At 34.4% G+C, this 21,832-nt stretch overlaps 2 protein-coding genes across 2 annotated transcripts; both read right to left on the bottom strand.

Moving 5' to 3' along the window:
* Positions 1-2,206: 2,206 nt before the first annotated feature.
* On the bottom strand, positions 2,207-5,106 carry LOC137746303 (putative WRKY transcription factor 54). The gene is made up of 3 exons (XM_068486381.2): positions 4,535-5,106; positions 3,037-3,141; positions 2,207-2,924 (listed from the first exon to the last, which is right to left on the bottom strand). The coding sequence occupies exons 1-3, from the start codon at positions 4,972-4,974 to the stop codon at positions 2,420-2,422; spliced, it is 1,050 nt and encodes a 349-aa protein (XP_068342482.1). The 5' UTR covers positions 4,975-5,106; the 3' UTR covers positions 2,207-2,419.
* An 11,127-nt stretch (positions 5,107-16,233) lies between these two features.
* On the bottom strand, positions 16,234-18,595 carry LOC137744203 (WRKY DNA-binding transcription factor 70-like). Its single transcript, XM_068484066.2, has 3 exons — positions 18,079-18,595; positions 17,137-17,244; positions 16,234-17,032 (listed from the first exon to the last, which is right to left on the bottom strand). The coding sequence occupies exons 1-3, from the start codon at positions 18,513-18,515 to the stop codon at positions 16,576-16,578; spliced, it is 1,002 nt and encodes a 333-aa protein (XP_068340167.2). The 5' UTR covers positions 18,516-18,595; the 3' UTR covers positions 16,234-16,575.
* Between the last annotated feature and the right edge of the window lie 3,237 nt (positions 18,596-21,832).

Here is a 21,832-nt window from a genome sequence, read left to right as displayed (position 1 = left end):
AAAAGAATGTCCTCTGACATTGTAATTAATCGTAAGCTGATGTATGACATTGCAATTAATCGTAAGTTGATATGGCCAATTGAATATAAATGTTAAATCTTTCTTCATTTTCATGGGTAGAGAAATTTTTTTAGTATGCCGTAAATGCAATCCGGTACACCAAGTGTCATAATAAAATTATTGAAAAAATTTGTTTTTAAGTTTCCAACCAATTGTATTATTACACTTAGTGTATCAGTCTATCAGACTATATGACCAACAAACTAAACTATCTTTCCAATAAATGTGTCAAATATTTATTTTATTAATATATTGGTGCTATAGTTGCAATAATTATTCAAAAATAATCAAAATTGTCAATAGGACTTATGCATTAAAAAAATTAAATTAAAAACATTTAACTTCATCTTTATTTACTGTGAAAAAAACAAATAAAAAATAAATAGTCGAATGACTTATCTATCAATTTGTACTCAACATCTCTCTCGAATACTATCTTGATATATTTTAGTTTTAGCAGGCGTGTTTGACATTTCCTTTAAAATCGCATGTTGAGGGAAGGAAAAGTGACAGCCCAAGATTCACAATCCGAAACCACGCACGCGTTTCAAGTCTATATTTGGTTGATTGTTCCACGCGCGGTTGTTGCATACTTGTTGCTATCGTACGACATGTTTACGGCGTCATTGCATGAGGTAAGCTAGTGTCGTCAGCCACATGTTCCTATTTTTTAATAATATTAGCAAACCAACAATATAAAAATCAGTAGTTGTTGGGCCATCTATATTATCAAATTTCTTCGGCTTATCTTAAGGATTTAGACTTTGAACTTGCTTTAGATTTAAGGCTTATCCATGACAACATGAATTACATAGATATATTTGTTGGTTTCAGTAGTGGTGGTTCAGTGAGATGGTGGAAGTGGTGGTAGCCATAGTAGATGTGTGATAAAGGTGGAGGATGTGGTGGTGGTGGCATAAAAGATTTTTTTTTTTCCTTAAATAAATGCTGTGCATTTTCTATTAATATAGACTCTATTCTTGAAAAACAGGATATATTAATTTGATGTTTTACAGAACTTAGGCTAAATATTGTTTTCTGTATTTTTTTTTTTTTTTTTTGAGTTTATTTTCGGATAGCAATGTTAGATCACACATCGCATAGGATAGTGGATCTTCTATGCCTTATATGTACATGCCCACCTTCATATAGCACAAGGCATTTTGGGAACTCACTGGCTTCGGCTTCCATCGGAACTCCGAAGTTAAGCGAGTTCGAGCGAGAGCTGTCCTAGGATGGGTGACCCACTGGAAAGTTCTCGTCTGAGTTCCCAGAAACAAAACCGTGAGGGGGTGGTCGGGGCCTAAAGCAGACAATATCGTGCTACGATGAAATTAAGCCCGAGATGTGGTTGAGCCCAAGACTGGGATGTGACATAATGGTATCAGAGCCACTCTGCCATTCAGTGCTAGTGTGGACGAGAACGTTGGCCCTTAAAGGGGGTGGATTGTTAGATCCCACATCATCCAAGGGAGTGGATCCTCTATGCCTTATATGTACATGCCCACCTCCATATAGCACGAGGCCTTTTGGGAACTCACTGGCTTCAAATTCCATCGGAACTCCAAAGTTAAGCGAGTTCGGGCGAGAGCGATCTTAGGATGGGTGACCCACTAGGAAGTTCTTGTCTGAGTTCCCAGAAACAAAACAGTGAGGGCATGGTCAGGGCCCAAAGCGGACAATATCGTGCTACGGTGAAGTCGAGCCCGGGATGTGGTGGAGCCCGGGTCGGGATGTGACAAATGTACCAAAGAAGCCTGTATTTTTTCTAGAGAATCTTCTAATTGTCCCCGAGAAACTAGAAATAGATTCTTTAACCATAAAAAATTCAGTTCAGATGTAGGATACCTATCCAAAAGTGGATCCGTTTTTGGTATCTTCAAAATGGAAAACTGTTTTGGAAAACGTTAAAGAACACACACTAATTGAAACAACTAAAATATAGAGGGTTCTTGTTGTAAGATCATCGTAATTGTAAAACTATACAAGGAAAATTCTAAAACTATAGGGTTCTTGTTGTTTTATAACTTTGTGCATTTCGTTTCTATTCACAGATCGTATCGAATTTTATGATCTCTACGTATTGGAGAATTGATTTGATTATGAATTGTGTCATGCATTGTATAAGAAAAAGGTTTAAGCATAATTAAGTTTCCATTAATCACTTAACAAGAAGAAATAGGAAAGACTGCTTCTTGTTTTCTTTTTATTCTTCCAATAATTAACTGTGTTTACACGATTTTATACACCGAGAAAGCAATAAGTTTCTTCAAAGAAACCGAACATACACACAATTCTCCTAAATTCAATTTACTACAAGGAGTACGCTAGCTACGTACTAATCATCAAAACTCAAAATTCAAAATCCATATTGCAAAACTTCATTATATATATCAAAGTAAGACTCGGCAATCATCCCCGAAAACACATCTTCATGATCATACTGATCAATGCTTGATGAAAACCCGCTCATGGGCCCAGAGGACTCGAACGCTGTCAGATCACGCGACACAAGATGATCGCACGGTGATGAATGGTTGTGGTCGCTTGTCACCATATGATCAGTTGTTGGCATATCTTCTCTGACGAACACTTCTTCTTCAACTGATGATGAAGTGAAGGATGCAAAAAATGGGTGCTCTTGTTTGTTTGTCAAACAATTGACGTTTTCAAAACTAATGAACTGTGAAGAATCTCTAGGACTTGTGCAATCCAAGAGCAGTTCAGAAGTTTTGAGGTAGTCTCTGCACTTGTGGGTGCCATAATATACGGTTCGAAACACTGGTGGATGATCTTGAACTTGTTGCACGTGCTTGGTTGCTTTGCAAGCTTGATCGTATTTGTATGTGCATCTAAAGTAGTTCCTGCATGTATATATAGCATAACTGTGGTTAACTTCATTTATTGATATTATTACCATTTTAATTATTGAAATTTGTTACAATTTTACAAGGTAAATCGTATATATGTATCTACCTTGGATGCTTGGCATTGTGGATAATTTTTTGTCCATACTTTCTCCATGCATGACCGTCGGCAATCAACGCAGAAGTGTCTCTAGTCCAAGAGTGTGAAGTCTTTCTGAAATGAATCAACAAGTTGAAACTCTTCGTTATTAAAACTTTTAAATCTCATTAGGCAAAATTCCCATCTATTTTCTACGAAGGATAAGGAACAAATGAAACATTCAAATTTTGTCAGAGGATGGCATAACATGAACATATGAGTGCAAGTGGGTAGTCTTCACTCTTTTGTCTTTCCAGAAATTATATGCATTATTGAATAAAAAATAATTATATTCATCCACAGGAATTTAACAGCTGTTGTCTGAGTATATTATTTCTAATTATAGTTGTTCACACATATATATAAATCTAACAGTTTTTATGTGCAAATTAATTAACAAGTTGCAACCCTTTGTTATTAAAACTTCTAAATCATTAAATCAGACAAAATTCCCATCTATTTTGTATGAAATGTACAGTTAACGTTCAGTGGTAATGCTGCCATGGTAAGAAGGATAGTAATGGATATTTAGATAATTAAATATAAGGAACAACTGGATATTTGGATAATTAAATATAAGGAACAACAGTAGCATTCAAATTTTGTCCGAATATTGCATAAAATGAACATATGAAAGCAAGTGGTAGTCTTCACTCTTTTGACTCTACAGAAATCATATGCATTATTAGGGAAAAAAAAATATATATATATATATATTTATATATTCATCCATATGAATCTAACAACTATTGTGTGAGTAAACTAATTACAATAGTTGTTCACACATCTACATAATCTAACAACTATTACGAGCAAATTAATTAACAAGTTGCAACTTTTTGTCATTAAAACTTTTAAATCATTAAACCAAACAAAATTCTCTTCTTCTTTTTTTTTTAATGAAATGTACGGTTAACGTTAAGCAGTAATGCTGCCATGGTAATAAGTATAGGAATGGATATTTAGATAAATTCAATAAATTCAATATAAGTTACAACGGTAGCTTTCAAATTTTGTCAGATATGGTATAAAATGAACATATGAGAGCAAGTGGTAGTGTTCACTCTTTTATCTCTACAAATATTCTATGCATTATTGGATAAAAAAAAATAATTATTATATTTATCCACAGGAATCTAACAGCTATTGCGTGAGCAATCTAACAACTTGTGTTAAATTAATTATAATTGTAGTCGTTCACATATCCACATAAATCTAACAACTATTATAAGCAAATTAATTATAGCTTTCCTTATCACGCACTAGTGGATGATTAATTATCAAAGTAAAAGACTCTTTAGTATCGTACATTTCATACACAAATGTTTGAGATTAACAATCAATTAATCATACATGTAAAGAATCTTTAACTGGGAAAAAGAAATCATTTTGAACAATATGCTAATTAATGCAGATGTTGACGAATATTACCTAGGTAGTAATTAATTAGAGAAATATAACTAATTACCTTCTCTTGTAAGAACCTCTACCATCCTTGAAGGTTAACGTGCTCTTACAACTGATCTCCTCCTCAGTACAATCTTCAGACTTCATAGCAGCTGCATGATCATGATTAGCATCCGCAGATGATGAATAAGCACCACCACCACCATCACTACCACCGTCACCAACACCACTACCAACACCGCTACCACCGCCACCAACACCACTACCACCGCCACTCCCACCGCCACTAACATCACCACTATTTCCTTGAATCTGATCAGAAACAAACTCCTGAACAGACTCCTTCCCATTTATAATCAAGAGGGTACCAACGAATGACCCCAAAATCTTATTAACAATACCTTCAGCCGATCCCCAATCTTCACCATTAACAAGTGACCTATTATCAAAAGCCTTACTAAGTTGACTTGCCAGTTCACGCCCTTGTATGAACTCCTCCATCACCCTCTCCCTATTTGAGAGCACAATTTCCGGCCACGACCACTCCTAATCCCCTGATTGCCAATTAATTTATAAATTGATTAAAACTTAATTAATCTCTGTGTTTGTGAGGGTTTATGGTTGCTTAGCTGTAGCCAAAGCGACGGGAGGTATCGTTTTATATCCATCAAAAGAAGCTCCTTAGGTTGAAGGAAGGAGAAGTGAAAGTCCAGGAGTCACAATCCGATACCATACACGCGATTCAGGTATATCTTTCCAACCAAAGGCCGGATGAGCCTCCACGTAATGCTATATTTGGTTGATTGTTCCACACGCGCTTGTTCTGTGCTTGTTGCTATCTGAAAATAAACTCAAAAAAAAAAAAAAAAATGCAAGAGTGCTACTAGAGAAAAATCACCAGTTGTTGGGCCATCTATATTATCGTATTGTCTCATTGTAATTCGGAAAGACTGTTACTGTATCCACTTTATTGTTTTATTTTTTGACTTATTATAAAAAGTTAAAAAATTAAAATACTATTTTTCCACCTATTATTTCTAAAATTACCTCTAATGAACTTCAATAAAAAAAAAAAAATAAAAAAAAATAAAAAAAAACCCCTTGATCTCTTTAATCGTATCGCCACACCTTCATTATAGTATAGCCGCACCAACACATGACTTTCAATGAAACTTTGGATTTGGGTGGTGGGTCGAGGTCCGGCTATTGTGGACTAGTTGGTGGTTTGTATTTTCTCTGCAGGTCGTTGGTTCTCTGAAACTTTGGATTCAAAACAACCCACCAATGACTTTCAATGAGGTTGTGACCTTCTTGGTGTTGGAAAGATGAAAGCATTTGAGGGAAAATCATGAGCTGCTTTGTTGTTGCCTCTCTTAAGTTTGAGTGCATCTTGTCGAACCCCAGCCCCATTTGACACCCAACCACACCTAAACCCCTTATATACTTGCCTCAATTTCAGGCCATACCAATATCCACTTTTGCAGATCGGTGCTGCCGAGGACGATGAGAGGTGATTACTTGTTAGTGGCAAGTCACCCGGTTTTCTCTTTTTCCCCTCTCTTATTTTGCCAGTCATACGATCAAATCCACTCAATCATGGCCATTACAAAATAGTACCGCAAACTGCTATGTAGTACCACATAGGGGTCTAAAAGTCTTTTTATAAAAGGATAAAAAATTTCATTTAACAAGTGCGTCGAGAAATAGGACAACTGAATGAGTTTTGTGAAGAATGAGTCTCATATTGATGAGAGGAGAGACATTGCATGGGTTTATAAGTTGGCTACTTCCCATATTGCCAATTTGTTTTATGGTGAAATCTCAACTTTCTTCATGGTATCAGAACAAGTTGTTTCATATGTGAAGCTCAACGGCCACACACGCTCCATGTCACCCTATTTGTGTTCACGTGTTTGGCTTGAAAAATCGTCACACGTAACATAGCGTGTTGAGAATCCCACATTGATAGAATAAGAGACCTCACACGGAACTCATTCTCAACAAGTTAACAGCATTCGTCTGAAATAATATTCGCTTCCCAGTTGGGCAAATTCCGATTGCATCCTTTATGATTGTGCTCTTTGAGCCTTTGAGAGGTGGATATTTTAGTTATATATGGCAAAAAGTGTGGCGTTAAGGTGGTAGTTTGCATCTCCAGCGTCCTTGTTCTTCTATATTTACTGTCATGATTCATATTATCATGTACCGCAATTAAATTCATCATTTCACATCTAAATGTCTCACGTGTAGTTATATAACCCTTTAATATCAAAGGATCTTTGTATTCAACAGTTTTCCCATCAAAGTGATACTACGAACTGATCTTTAAAATATGATTTCAACTTTTCCCGCGTTAGAAAACTCATGATGTTAATGTCTCTTATATTGAGTGATTTTATTATTGAATTTCACATGTAGTTAAGTTATACAGCTTTTAATAGTGCAAACGATAAATATAGTACGAATAGTTAAACTTGGTAAAAAACTTCTGAAGTTCTCGGATCAAATTTTGTTGACTTGTATTATTTTCTCTAGATGATTTTTAGCATTTTGACACAAAATAAATCTCCCCTCTTTAAGTGTTTATAGGGTGAAATAATATATGGATCCAGATTCCACTTCTTGTAACTCGTGATATTAGTCCTAACAGTAAATTAGGCAAACCCGATCTGCATCAAACTCGAGTGCTTATTGTATTATAAACCCTCCCCACCCCCCCTCCCCCCCCCCTCCCCCCCCCCCCCCCCCAACAACAAAAAATAATAAGAGCTAGAGCACTAGCTAGCCTATACTGCATGTGATTTTAAACATGGTAATATTAGAGAGATTAAATTTTTATGTCAAATAATATGGTAGTTGATGATTTATTACTCAAGTGTTGATTAACGTGCTTAATTTTTATTTATTACACATCATTTAATTTGCAAATTTGATTTTCTTAACATTATCATTTTAGACATATGTTGGAGGTCACGGCAATGTGTGCATTGTCGACCCAGATGCATCTACTCATGAGTCATGACTTCAATACTTCAATTTTTGATCCCGTAATTTTAAGTTTTCTTCTACTCTTGAGCAGGGCCGGCCCTGCCGTTCGAGGATCAAAAATTTGGGGCACCAAAAGTAGTAGGACATTTTATATAAGTTTATGTTATATTTTTATAAGGGGAATTGTTATTAGCACTTCAAAAATCATATTCTACATTCCAAACTTTCTATATTAGGAAAGAAAAATACACTTGTGAGGAGTGTAAAATGAGATTTTTGGAGTACCAATAACACTTCTCTTTATAAATAGTAAATAGTTTGATTCATCATTAAAGTGTTGTTTTATCAATTGCTGGTATGTGTTGCTTTTTGGTATGCATGAGGTTGCGTGTTCGATCCTCGTTAGTGTTTTGTAATTCAATTAGGCTTTGGTTTTAAAAATTGAATACTAAAAATCAAAGAGGAATCAATTTAGCTAATCAACGAATAGAGAAGATAGAGTACATTGCTCCTCTTGGATTGGATTACTCAGCAAATAGGAATGAGCAAGATGACCGTTGCAAACCCACCCACGCCTACAAAATGACTGAACTCACGTGCACAACACATATACAACTTAAAACACACAACTACTATAACAATTGTCGTCCATATAGCCTATGGGCTAGTTCTAATCTTAGCCGTTCATTACAAACAATAACATAAGAACAAATACACCCACAAATTCAACATTTAAATAGAGTGTAATATGCACAAGTGCTTATATCTTTTGTCCAATTTTAGGGTTTTGAGTGTTAGATGGTATTCATATAGCTTTCCAATTTATTATTATTTTGACTTTTAATCTTGGCATCGTTTATGTATTCAGTTGTGCTCTCTAGATCGCATAGGTTTCCTCCCCTCCAGCTGTAATCCTTTTTCAATCCACATATTATCTTCTATCAAGATATTAATTTTATCGTTGTTAATAAAATTAATTAGTTTGTAAAAAGAATATCTATTAGTCAATCTACAAAGAGCATCATTTGAAATTTCATCCCAACATTTGAAAACTTCGGACCGGCCGTGCTCACGAGTCATGAGTTACTTCAATGCTTCAACTTTTGGTATGAAAGCTAGGGCAAATCAATGTACATAATTTTAAGTTTTCTTCTTTTGGCAAGTTATTTAGGAAGAAATATTGGTAACATGCATGGTTATGTCACTAATCTACCTCAGTATATATGACATTATGGTGTACTATTTGTAGATATACTTAATTGATTGATAATGCTACATGTCGGTTCTACAATTACGCTGAAAGACTAATCGTCCCTCACTATTTTGTATGGATCAATAAATATGCTTGGAGTTGGATCCCACATCCATTATTAAGAGGCGGCCGGGGGCACATTTCATCCATATCACTAAAGTTTTCTACTTTCATTTAAAGAATTTAAAAACTTAGTTTATTGCTAATGCTACTCGGGAAGAAAAGGAAAAGGTAAGCTAATGGATCTAGTTTATTGCCTAGTTGTAAGAAAGATACATTATCATTGGATATATTTTATGGAGTTGGAGGAATGCGGTCAGCACCACGACGTAATCTTGAAATGGATTTCATAGTCAGCAACTCAGGAGCAATCAGCATATTAACAAAGATCTGTTCCGGTGGTGATATTACATGGGATGCGTTATAAATCTGTTCCGTCTGCCGTCTTTGTGGTGAATTTGTACTGACAATGCTTGTGCTAGTACGTGTGCAGTTGTGGTTACTAATTTGGAGGTTATTATTAACTCTAGTTTGTGCGAATTACCTTCAGATCAATTTATTTGGTCACTAAAAATTATACCCATGTGATAACTTGTAATTGTTGTGGACTCTTTGTAATTCAGTAATGAAATTTTTTCTTGTTTCAAAAAAAAAAAAAAAAGCGCCAAGAGTCGTTCACACTATGTTGCCACCCTAGCCCATAAAGGAGTCAACACACGTGTACTAATAAAATTATTTATTCATTAATTCTATTATTAACCAAGATTAATCATAAAAGAGCTGAGCACACTTGGGCTTAGCCTGTTGGTTAGGGCGTCATCTTCTTTGTCAGTATATAAGTAGGCTAAATTTGAATTTATTTTTTGTAATATAGATAAATTTAATATAAAATATAACTTGTATCAAAAGAAAAAAGAGGTGTAGCGGGATATAGAACACTACTCAAAATATTAATCAAAACTCAAGCAAGAGGTCAACAGTACTGAAAGATTGCACGTTAATTGTCATTGCTTCCACAAAATGGGTTTTTTTTTGGTAACACGCCTTGTCTTTTTTTTTTTCTGTATTTTTTCGTAAACGACACGCCTTTGTCAAAGGAAGTAGTTTTCTTGCTTTGTGAAGTGGACCAGTGTAGGGTCGACTAATCAAAGGAAGTAGTAATAATCCAATCACATACAATTTTTCTCTCCTTAAACACATTTTAATTTGTAATGTGTGCTCTTTTTATTTGATTTAATGGAGGTTATTTTTATTTAATTTATTAAATTTGTTGGTAATAAATAAAAAAAGTGTGTAGAAAGAGAAACTTTTGCAATTGATAATGTTATCGGTTTAAATTGTTAGTTGTTAGGCAGGAAGGGAACACGCACTAAAATGCATAAACATAATTACTTTCCACTATTACAGTAAAATGTCATCTGCGTAAAAAGAGAAAACTAAATTAAATGGAAAAAAAAAAAAAAAAAAAACAACAACAACAACAACCCACGCGCGTTCATTTTCGATTCAAGTTTTACCTTGAATTTTGATTGCAGCACAGTAACTCCAACAACCCTTTAACAAATTGCAATGATTGATGGTGGTTGTATTCCGTTTATTGCACGTGTAGACTGTAGAGTGTGATATTAACAAAGTTTCATGATCCTTCAATCTGAAGACAAAAACGGACTAGAAATTTGGACAAGTTGCAATTATATATTGCAATGAGAAGCCACGTTTGTTGTTGAAAATTCTGGCCACCCTTGAATCAACGTTCACATTGGGAAGATTTTATTTGGTGACCAGCAGAAGGGGATGTACCAAATGTCATAAAAGATAACAGGAGATCGAAAAAAAAAATGCACGAAAATGGGATCAAGTATATAAGTTAATCTAATCATATGAACGAGAAGAGACGAGTGGTTGCATGCCACTTGATCTATTAATATTGGAAGGAATGGTATGTGACAGAATGCCAAAAATTGGTCAATGCAACAGATCATCCAATACCGTGTCTGCTAATTTGTTTAGGAGATTTATACAAACTCACTATTAGGCTTTAGTTGTTACTACCAAGGTATGCTCGCACGATACTGCGAAATTGAAAACATACAAATTTTTTTTATATAGTATTATTTATGTACAAAAGATAATACTTGATGTGTATGTACATACTATTTACATACAACTGATTTGGTACATAGTCTAGAAAACCTTACAAAATCTGCAAACAATCAGCTTATTTTGCCCAGCCATAACCAAACTGTAAAGTTATAGCAAACCTTAAGTTGTCAATCAATGTCTCAAAAGAACCAAAACCTCTATTAATTAGTTCCATGTTAACTACATCAAAATATTTGAGAATCGAAAAGAAAATGGTGAAGAAAGAGTAACTGAGAAAGATGAGTACTAGAGAGAATTTAGAGGGAAAAATATGAAACTTGTATATTGACTTAAAAGAATGAAGATTACATACTCTATTTTTATACTAGAAAGCCGAACAACTCTAACCAAATACTAACAAACTTGCTAACTGTATTTCTAAATGTATTACTTACTTGTACCCTTAGTACTTAAGTGATCAATCAATCTCTCAAAAGAACCAAAGCCTCTATTAATTAGTTCTAGAAGTTCCCTAGATGGCTTTCCCCACCACCTGGTTTCATGGATTCCCAAAAAAAGTCATGGTTCGAGAATGCAAACAGGTATTAAAGGAGTAGTTAGTTAACATAATGGTATCAATATATAACTAAACACTGTACACTTGGAACAAATTGTCAAAGACACGTCAGGTGGATGTAATCAGTATTTACCTTAACAGTGAGATACACTTCCCCACACATCCAGAGTATTCTTGACTCAAACAATTCAAAATCGTGACAAAGAGCAGCTAAATAGAATGAAAATCATAATTCTTTAGTTAATTTCATCAGCCACATAAGCATGCACATTACAATAAATATCATTACAATCTTGCGGCAAAAATGGACAAATACTATTCACATAAGCATTTAAACAAAATATGTAGCATGCGAATAAATACAATATTCCATAAATATATAATCGACCTTTGTTTACAAAATATGTAGCATGCTACATATTGTATTTGATCTCCTCTATAGACTCTATGATCGGAGTTGGTGGGCTTTGATTGGCATTTTCTAATGAAATAATTTTAAACATAAGAATTTTAGACGATTAGACAGATTGCAATAGTAATCTGTCTTGGCCTATTTAGAAAATGCTTCCTCCACCAGTCTGAGTTAGCTACTGCTTTAACAAAAAAAGAAGCAAGCAAACTTTTGGTCCAATTGTGTACTTAAGATGATTTGCTTAGCCCATGCAATGCATATTGTTATTGGATTTGATTCCAATGGTTACTGCATTCATTTCTTCTTCGTTTTCTTTTCTTTTTGAGTAGCAGCATGTTCACTTAAAAATTTGAAGTTTAGGAAGCCTTTCAAATCACCGGATATGAGATGTAGAGCTTATTTAAGAGGGATTCGTCTATTATATGTACATGCCTTAGATTTACAAGTAATTCCTGCCAAATCAGACGTTTGATTTTCAGTGTTACTAATTCATTGCATACATGATTTCTCATCGATAACTCAATTATTTGTTAGCCTGACCATGATTCAGTTACTATTAGCTGCAAGTTATTCTAAAATTTCAGTCTTAAAATTTAGGCTAAGATTTAACATTGTAGTTTTGATCGTAAAAGACAGTAAATTGAGATGGTTTGAATCACTATTGGTAATGGTTTGGTTTTGGAAACTTTTTCACTTTGTGTCAATATACAACTGTTTATGAGTATTTAATTATTATTATTTTTGGAAAAGTATTTATGAAAGAAAAGTGTTATTAGCATTTCAAAAATCTCATTTTACATTCCTCACAAGTGTATTTTTCTTTCTAAATATAGTAAGTTTGGAGTATAGAATAAGAATTTTGGAGTGCCAATAACAATTCCCTTATGAAATTATGAGTAATTAATTTACACAGTCAATAATAGAAATAGTGATGGTATATATTCATTTCACACAAGATTACCTATTACCTGTAAGGATGAAGATTTGTAAAATCATTTTACCAACCCAAGAAACCTCTTCCTATATTGTGGAGCCTAAAATAATCCTAAAATTCTTGAGGCGACACGTGAATTTTTGCTCAAGAAAGACAAGATTGCCCTCAATAAATGGGCATGCTCCTAAGATACTCTCATGTGCAACTCACATCCTTGAAGGTCTCAGCAGCTGAATACGACTGCCCACAGCTCACCTGCCCTTGGCAAGGAAAAGTCAAAGCATTAAAGATAAGGATTAATTACCCAAATCCTATCCTTAATACATTCTCAATTGAAGATTGAGTCAAGTAAGTGATCCCAATTTAAATCAATTAGGGATAATTACTCCATTATCTCAAGATATTACTTCCTATTTAATATCTTGAGAATATTTCTCCATAAACTTTGGTCAATAGGATGCCGTGCCATGTGTAGGGTAAAACCCTAATACTATGGCCAGCCCTCTCCCCTATATATACCCCATATTCTACCAAATTTGAGAAGCTTTTGGCTACCCTAAAAAAGCCCTAAACACTTTACTCTCTCAGAGAAACTGACTTAAACATCGGAAATCCATTGGCCTAATCCCCTCACCTCATGGGCGCGTGAGGCTTAGGTCTTTGATCACAGGTGTTAATTGTTTTGCGCGTGAGGCTTAGGTCTTTGATCACATGTGTTAATTGTTTTGCAGGTGCATTTTCGTTAAGACAGACAACATAAATTTGCATCGACAATGATTTGTAACTTAACATGGCAGAAGAAAAAAATGATGATGACCTAACTGTGCCTATATGCTTATTTCTCTTTCTTAGACGAAATTATTTGTATGACAAACAAACCAATGTAAAAGCTCATTTTACCATAATATGAGTGTAGTAACATCATCAAAATAACTTTAAAACCATGAGACTTTATATCTGAAACATAGGACCAATCTGACTAAAAAGTCATTCAAAACTTGATCGAAGAACTAGCATTTGTTGAAGAAGCTATAGTAGAGCATAATTCAAATTTTATTTGTGAAAAAAAAATAATTAAAAAATAAAAAATAAAACTTACAATAATTCAGCCTCCAATCGTGAGGTACTTCTGCTCAAAAAGCCAAATCTAAATGCGAGTTTTCTGCAATTTTCCAAAAAAAAATAAAAAACAAATAAAAAGTCAAAACTCTAGTAAGAAAATTAACCGAAATTTTAGCTTTGTAAAAAACTCATATGACAAAATCAACAAAATAGAGTGGAAAATATGACCTACACTTTTAACGCCTGCTGCAGGCCCAGGACTTCCCATTTGCTTGTCATCATTTTCTAATCAAAAACTAAATTTTCGAAAACCAAACAATCTGTGAAATAATTAGAACTTAGCACAACGCACGCACAAAATTCATATTCGGAAAAACCCTTAATTCCCCATGCAACCACTTAAACCAATTAAACTAGTTCAAAAGAATCGCTTTCCACAACCACTTCAAAAATCAGCAAAAACAAAATCGAAAATTCAAAGGTATTTCTCAAAACATTAACTCCCACAACTTCAAATTATTCTGAGCCAAAAACCTTTTTCAAAACCCTAGAAATCACATATTGGAGGTACTTAATCGTCGTATGGTTTATGGTGACCCGAATTAAAGCATCAGAGAAAGGGTAGCGGTGAGGGAGTTCTAGAGAGAGAAAGTGGTTCAGAGGAGGTGAAAGAGTAGGACTTTTAGAGAGAAAACGAAAGAAACGCCGGTGAATCAGACTTCCACGTTCCCACTAGTCATCTTCCCTTCATCTCAGGAACCAAAAACACTAGTTACATGCCTCGATACGTTATAGTTCTAGCAAGGAGAGGCTTTTTGGTTGGTTTGGGGGTCCATCGTCACCAACTAAGTCGTGGGAAGAAGAGCAAGAGGGAATAGGGTGTTCGGGCAAGAAATCTCATTGGGACGGGTCCCTGGCTCGAGCACACAGCTCCTCGAGGAGTTGCCACTTTGGTTGATTGTCGGGCTCCTGCTTGCCAAGATGCTGCAAGAGGAGGACAAAGTTAGTTCTGAAATGTGCCTTTGTGGAGCCTTAGGTGTAGGCTTTGAGGCTCACAATCAAAACTAACTAAGCGTTTAGGCGTGCCACTGCCATCTCAGTATGGCAGATGTAGAACAAGTGTGTTTAAGCCGATTACTTACGCCCTAAGTTATTCTGACTTCTTGTTATCAAAGGATTGTCGTAGATGAGTTAAGTCTACATTAAGTTCTTTTCTATGCCTTGAGATCAAGGACTTTTAGTTGGTTATCTTGTATGCTTAAAGGGTGGAGGTCCAAATTTGATCAAGTCATCAATTTAATTCACATTTAGTCTTCTTATGATAGTAAAATCACTAAGTGAACTAGATCTAAGAACTAATGGAACTTTTGGTTCATCAAAAGACTGGAAATGACTTGAATGTATACTGGGGAATACATCATAATACCAGATTTATTAACTTAAAGACAAAACAAAGAGAGTTGACAAGATTTCACCTTGTTGGGCAAGGTTTAAACGTCTTGCAGTCTCTTCTCTTTGTAGTTACAGGGAGTTGAGTACTAAAGCAGGATGAGTGGCGACAAGTTTACACAAGAGAATCGATACTATAGCATTTAGAAAATGTAGCAGAGCTTTTACACTTAGACAAAAGATGTCTTTTTGAGGTGAGTCTACGGCTAAAAGGGTACAGAATCTGGACAAAGCACAACTTTTTGGGTATTTGCTTGATTGAGAGGCAAGTTGTATGTTTGTTTGATTGGTTGAGTGTCTTTGTCTCTGGGCCCTCTTCCCCCTTTTATAGGCGAATTAACCGGACTGTATTGCTTCTGCTCTTGCTTGAAAGCAACTGAAGGGTAGTGAGTCATCAGCATTTTTACATATTCTGCCATTCAGAAAGTGCTTTTGGCCCTGGAGTAGGTGAATTTCCATCGGTTGTTACTTCTCTCGTAAGCTCCTAGCCTTTGCATTAAATGGAGAGCCGTCATATTGTCTCGAGATGGGTATCTAGGCTTGACTCTGGGTCTCGAGCAAAATCTCCTTTATTGAGCTATTGTGGGGTTTCTTCCCTTGAAGTCTAACGTTAAATATTAACCCAAACAGAGAGAGAAGGGAGAAGGAAGAAAAAGAAAAAAAAAATTACAGTATATAAAAAAATTAGCATAAAAATACGAGTGCAAAATCACAAGCACATTGTGCTTATGAATAATGATTCAATTGATTTTTAGTTTTAGTAGATTGAATTTGTTAGGGTCCATTGGAATTGGAATAGTCCTTTTTCCGGAAATACCATCGACCAATTCAAAATTGAAGTTCAAATTATACAATACAGGGACTCATTTGAAAATGTTTTTGTAAGAAATATTTCTGTTTATAATAAATACTTTCGCAATAAAGGATGAAATTACATATAATTTCTCCTTTTTATTTTGTATGCAAATTAAGCTAAAGATAGATCTGATCTCTACAAAAACCTATTGCATAAACTGATTTTTCTTTTTTCTTTTTTATTTCCTATTCACTTTCCTTTGGGTTTCCCCTATCTTTGCACCACGTAATTCATGACAAAAGCAATGAACACAACGTTCTTATTTTCGCTATCGTCGATGCCCAGCGACACCTAAAAGTATCCGATAAATGGATTGAAATTCCTCAACTTGGACTTTCTGCTTGTTCTACCACTTGATTTCCCCTCCAGGCAAGCACTCTTTTGGCCTAGAGACCATCCACGTTCGTCCCCTCTCCTTATCCTTTGACAATTATGTACTTGCGTTCGTTTCGCATGTAGTCAGCTATTGCAACTAATCGGCAAAACGTCATTAAGACTCGGCAATCATCTTCAAAAACACATCACGATCAAACTGATCAATGCTTGATGAAAACTCGCTCATGGGCCAAAAGGAATCGAATGCCATCAGATCATCATGCGACAGTAGATAATCACTCGGTGACGAATGGTTGTTATGGCTTGTCACCGTATGATCACTTGTTGCCTTGACGATCAGTTCTTCTTTAACTGATGATGAAGCGAAGGATGTGAAAAATGGGTGCTCTTGTTTGTTTTCCAAACAGTTGGCGTTGTCAAAACTAATGAATTTTGAGGAATCTCTAGGACTAGTGCAATCCAAGACCAGTTCAGAAGCTTTGGGGTAGTCTCTGCACGTGTGGGTGCCATAATATGTGGTTCGAAACACTGGTGGATGATCTTGAACTTGTTGCACTTGCTTGGTTGCTTTGCACGCTTGATCGTATTTGTGAGTGCATCTAAAGTAGTTCCTGCATACATATAACATAAATATGGTCAACTTTATTTCTTGAAATTTTTACCATTTTAATTATTGAAATTTGTTACAATTTTACAAGGAAAATCGTTCATGTACCTTGGATGCTTGGTATTGTGGATAACTTTCTGTCCGTACTTTCTCCATGCATGACTGTCATCAATATTCGAAGCAGGAGTGTCTCTAGTCCAAGAGTGTGAAGCCTTTCTGGAAGGAACAAGTTGCAACTCTTTCTTAAAACTTTTAACATTAAATTAGGAAAAATTCCTATCTTTTTTTTATATATATAAAATGTACGGTTAACGTTAATACTGCCATGGTAAGAAGGATAGAAGTGAGGACATTTAGATCATTAAATATAACGAACAGTAAAAGCATCAAAATTTTGTCAGAATATGGCACAACGTGAACATATGAGAGCAAGTGGTAGTCTTCACTCTTTTGTTTCAATAGAAATTCTATGCATTATTAAATAAAAATATATTAATTATATTCATTCACAGGAATTTAACAGCGGTTGTGAGCAAATTAATTGTAATTATAGTTCTTCACACATCCACATAATCTAACAACTATTATGAACAAATCAATTAGATATAAGGAACAACATAAGCGTTCAAATTTTGTCAGAATATGGTATAAAATGACATATGAGAGCAAGTGGTGGTCTTCAATCTTTTGTCTCTACATAAATTCTATGCATTATTGAATAAAATAAATAAATAAACATATTCATCCACAGGAATCTAATAGCTATTATGTGAGTAAATGAATTATAATTATAGTTATCAATAGGAATCTAACAACTATTATGAGCAAATTAATTACAGCTTTCCTTATCACGCACAAGTGGGATGATTAATTGTCAAAGTCAAAAACTCTTACATTTCATACACAGATACTTGATATTGAACAATCAAATAATCATACATGGAAAAATTATTTAACTGAAAAAAAAAATTCATTTGCAACAATATGTTAATGAAGATGTTGATGAATATTACCTAGGTAGTAATTAATTAGAGAAATATAACTAATTACCTTCTCATGTAGGAACCTCTTCGATCCTTGAAGGTTGAAGTGCTCTTACAACAGATCTCCTCCTCATTATAATCTTCAGACTTAATATTAGCTGGATGATCATGATTAGCATCCCAAGATGATGAATATGCACCACCACGACGACCGTCACTAACACCAGTACTACCACCACTGACTCCACTACTATTTCCTTGAATCTGATCAGAAACAAACTCCTGATCAGACTCCTTCCCATTTATAATCAAAAGGGTATTCACAAATGACCCCAAAATCTTATTAACAATTCCTTCAGCCGATCCCCCATCATCACCATTAACAACAAGTGATCTATTAGCAAAAGCCTTGCTAAGTTGACTTGCCAGTTCACGCCCTTGGATCAACTCCTCCACCACCCTCTCCCTATTTGAGAGCACACTTTCCGGCCAAGACCACTCCATTTATCCTAATCTCTCCTGATTAACAAGTAACTAATATAACGATTAAAAATTAATTGATCTCTCTGTGTTTCTGTGATGGTTTGCGGTATGCTTAGCTGTAGCCAAATTTCTGGATGGGAGGTATCCTTTTATACACGTCAAAAGGAGCCCTCCTGGTCAGCTTACAATTCAAGGAAGGAGAAATGAAAGTCCATGAGACAATCCGACACACTCCCCCAGGGCCGGCCCAGGCCCAGTGAGGACAAGGCGACCGTCCGGGATCTAAAAAAATTAAGGGCACCAAAATTATTAGTGTGGTATATTTATATACGTTTTTATCAAAGTATAAATTTATAAAATTTGGTTTGATGATAAAGAAATTTAACTAGAATTGATGATTTTGTTGTTTGAAATTAATGAGGTCTTGGGTTCAAAACACCATGTGTGCTTATTTAAATTCTAATTTTTACAAATTTATTTTCATAACAGCATAAATTTATAAAATTTGGCTAAATGATTTGAAGTTTAATTAGAAGCAATGGTTTTTGTATTTAAAATTAACGATAGGTCCTAAGTTCGAAATGCTATTTGCATGTTTATTTTTTTCAATTTTTACGAATTTTTTTGTTTGGTTGTTAATTTATTTTTAATTACTAGCTAGTAACTATGTGGGTTGCTATTTTTAAAAATTTGTTCCAATTCAAGTCTAATCTTCAACAAAGGATAATGTGTAGACTAAATTTTTGATGACGTGGTTAGTAAATAAGAAAAAACATCTCACGATTTATACAAAAACACTTTAAAAGTTTATATAGAAGACAAAACTCATAAGCTATCTACTTGTAAGCTTAAAGTTTTTTTGTTTCCTTCTCTCGATACAAAATAAATTAGTTTTTCTGTGTTTCTAAATTACTGAGATTGAAGTGTTTTTCTAAATATAATTTTATCGATATCTTACATGTAAAAACAAATAATTTTTTTATATGAAATAAGGACACATTTTTTTACGTCGTCCCAGACATCAAAAATCTCTAGACCGGCCTTGCACTCCCCGCCTTTGACGTGTTTCTTCCGACCAACGGCTGGTGAGCCTCTACTTAAACGAATGTTGTATGTCGTCATTGCATGAGGTAACTCTAGCGTCATCAGCCACTGGTTCCTACTTGGCCTTGTCTAACCCTCTGGAAATTTAATCATTTTTATTTTGCTAACTTTATTAAACGAACAATTTATATGTCTCAAGTTGTTATTATTTATCTTATCCTAATCAATCCCATCTCTTCCCAGTTGGACCAGACAAAAATTATTGGCAAAAATTACGATAGTACCCTTAGGGCTTGTTGATAAGACGACACTAAGGTGGTAGTTACATCCCCAAGGTCCTTGTTCTACGGTATCTAGTCCGTCCATGCAAGTCTAAACGTGTGAATAAGCATCATTGGAGCAAAACTTTTTTTATATTATTGTCATGATTCATATACCTTATATTCATAATTTCAATTCTAAATGTGATCGTATGATAGTTATATAACCTTTTATTATATTATAACTATTTTACGAGGCATCCAATGGTAGTTTAGTTGGTATATTCAAAGTTCATATTGTCAATGTTCAATTTTAGCAGTGGAAAATAGTAATAGATGTAATGTTACGTGCATTTATTATAGAAGTGGTCATTCTCACTCCTTTAATTGGATCTCTTGTAATTAAATATTATACTGATCATCAAATTAAATTCAAATTTTAAAGTATTTCCAATCATGCTCTTTATTTTATAGCGAAGTTTTAACTAAAACTATTAAAATTTTACTTTAGGAGTTCTCTGTACTCCATTCTTTAGAAAGTTATAATGACTATGAGTCAATAATTAGCCAACAAAAATTATTTATTTATCAAATTAACTATCATTAATTATAGAGAGCCACTAGAAGCTCCTTTCCCCTCTCTGTATTTAAGAGTTCCTAAATGAATTCCTATTTTAAGACGTGGATAAAGAGCATAAGTAAAATTAATTTTTATGAAATTCTCCCTAAATTCTAGTTGGGAGCTCATTGGGGGAGATTCATATTTCATCTCTCAAACTTGAAATTAACTTGTAAGCAAGAAAGACAAAATTTCTTGGTAACCAAACCAAAACTCAGTTACAATTCTTTTCATGATCTTGTGAAAATAATCCTAATATCTAAGAACACTACTACGGTATTCCTAATATCTAGGAACACAACTTACGGTAATGTTAGGTAAATTAATGTTTTAGACTAAATTTGTAAATTATATGTTATGACACCGGTAAAAAATAAGTACGTAAATCAATAATCACGTTATATAATTTATAAAATTTGATTTAAAGAGTTGTTCTTTCTAACATTACCCTTATAATAAATGAGACAACGCCGATCTGCACCAGCTTGACTGCTTTCTTATACAGCCCTTGTCTTAGGGGTAATTGCATCGATCTTAAGCAAGATTTGTGAACTGCAATAACAAACAATTTACTAGGTTTTGTTTATGGAAAGAATAAACAATAAAATTATAATAATAGTTAGAGCACTAGCCTTTACTGCACGCATGTGAGTTTAGACAAATGTTTGAGAGATTAAGGCAATGCAACCACGTGCATTGTCGACCCAGATGCATCTACGAGTCGTGACCATTGACTTAGTTCGATAGTGCAAAAGTTCAACTTTTTGTATGAGAGCTTAGCGCAAAGCAACGTACAATTTGATTTCTTATACAAAAATACTAGGGGGATTACACTTTTGTATTATGTATTTGTGTACAATTTGATGTGATAAGTGATATGTACATGCAATGTCAATTAATGAATTTATATCACTAAATGACAATTGTATATATCACTTGTTACATGAGATGGTATACCATTATGGTATAAATATGTATGTGGTTTCTCTAGCATACTCTATCCAATAATTTTAAATTTTTCATGCCTAGTAAACACTAAACCCTTTTGTCACCTCTTTTTTCTGCTACAGTTTTTCTTTTTTTCTCCTTGAACTGAAACGATTCGAATTATCGAAAAGGTATGACAGTAGAAAGTTACCTTCGCTGGGTGAAGAAACTGATAGAAAAAGCCTGCAAAATTCAATTTCAGGTCAAGTTTTACCTAGAATTATGATTGCAGTAGAGAGAGTACGCAACTCCAACAATCCTCTTACAATAACAAAGTGTATCTGAAGCCAAAAGTCAGCTGTGTTCCCGTCCTGAACGGACTAGAAAATTGGACAAGTTGAAAATATTGCAGTTTGAGCACATTTCTGTTGTTCAACCTTCTAGTCACCCTAGATTACGTTCACACTGTTTATATTTGTTTTTTTTTT

The sequence above is a fragment of the Pyrus communis genome, chromosome 12 (assembly GCF_041283825.1).
Source record: "Pyrus communis isolate YQ-2024b chromosome 12, ASM4128382v1, whole genome shotgun sequence".
Lineage (NCBI taxonomy): Eukaryota > Viridiplantae > Streptophyta > Magnoliopsida > Rosales > Rosaceae > Pyrus > Pyrus communis.
Note: the sequence above shows the minus strand (reverse complement) of the source record. Positions and strands in the feature narration are given on the sequence as shown.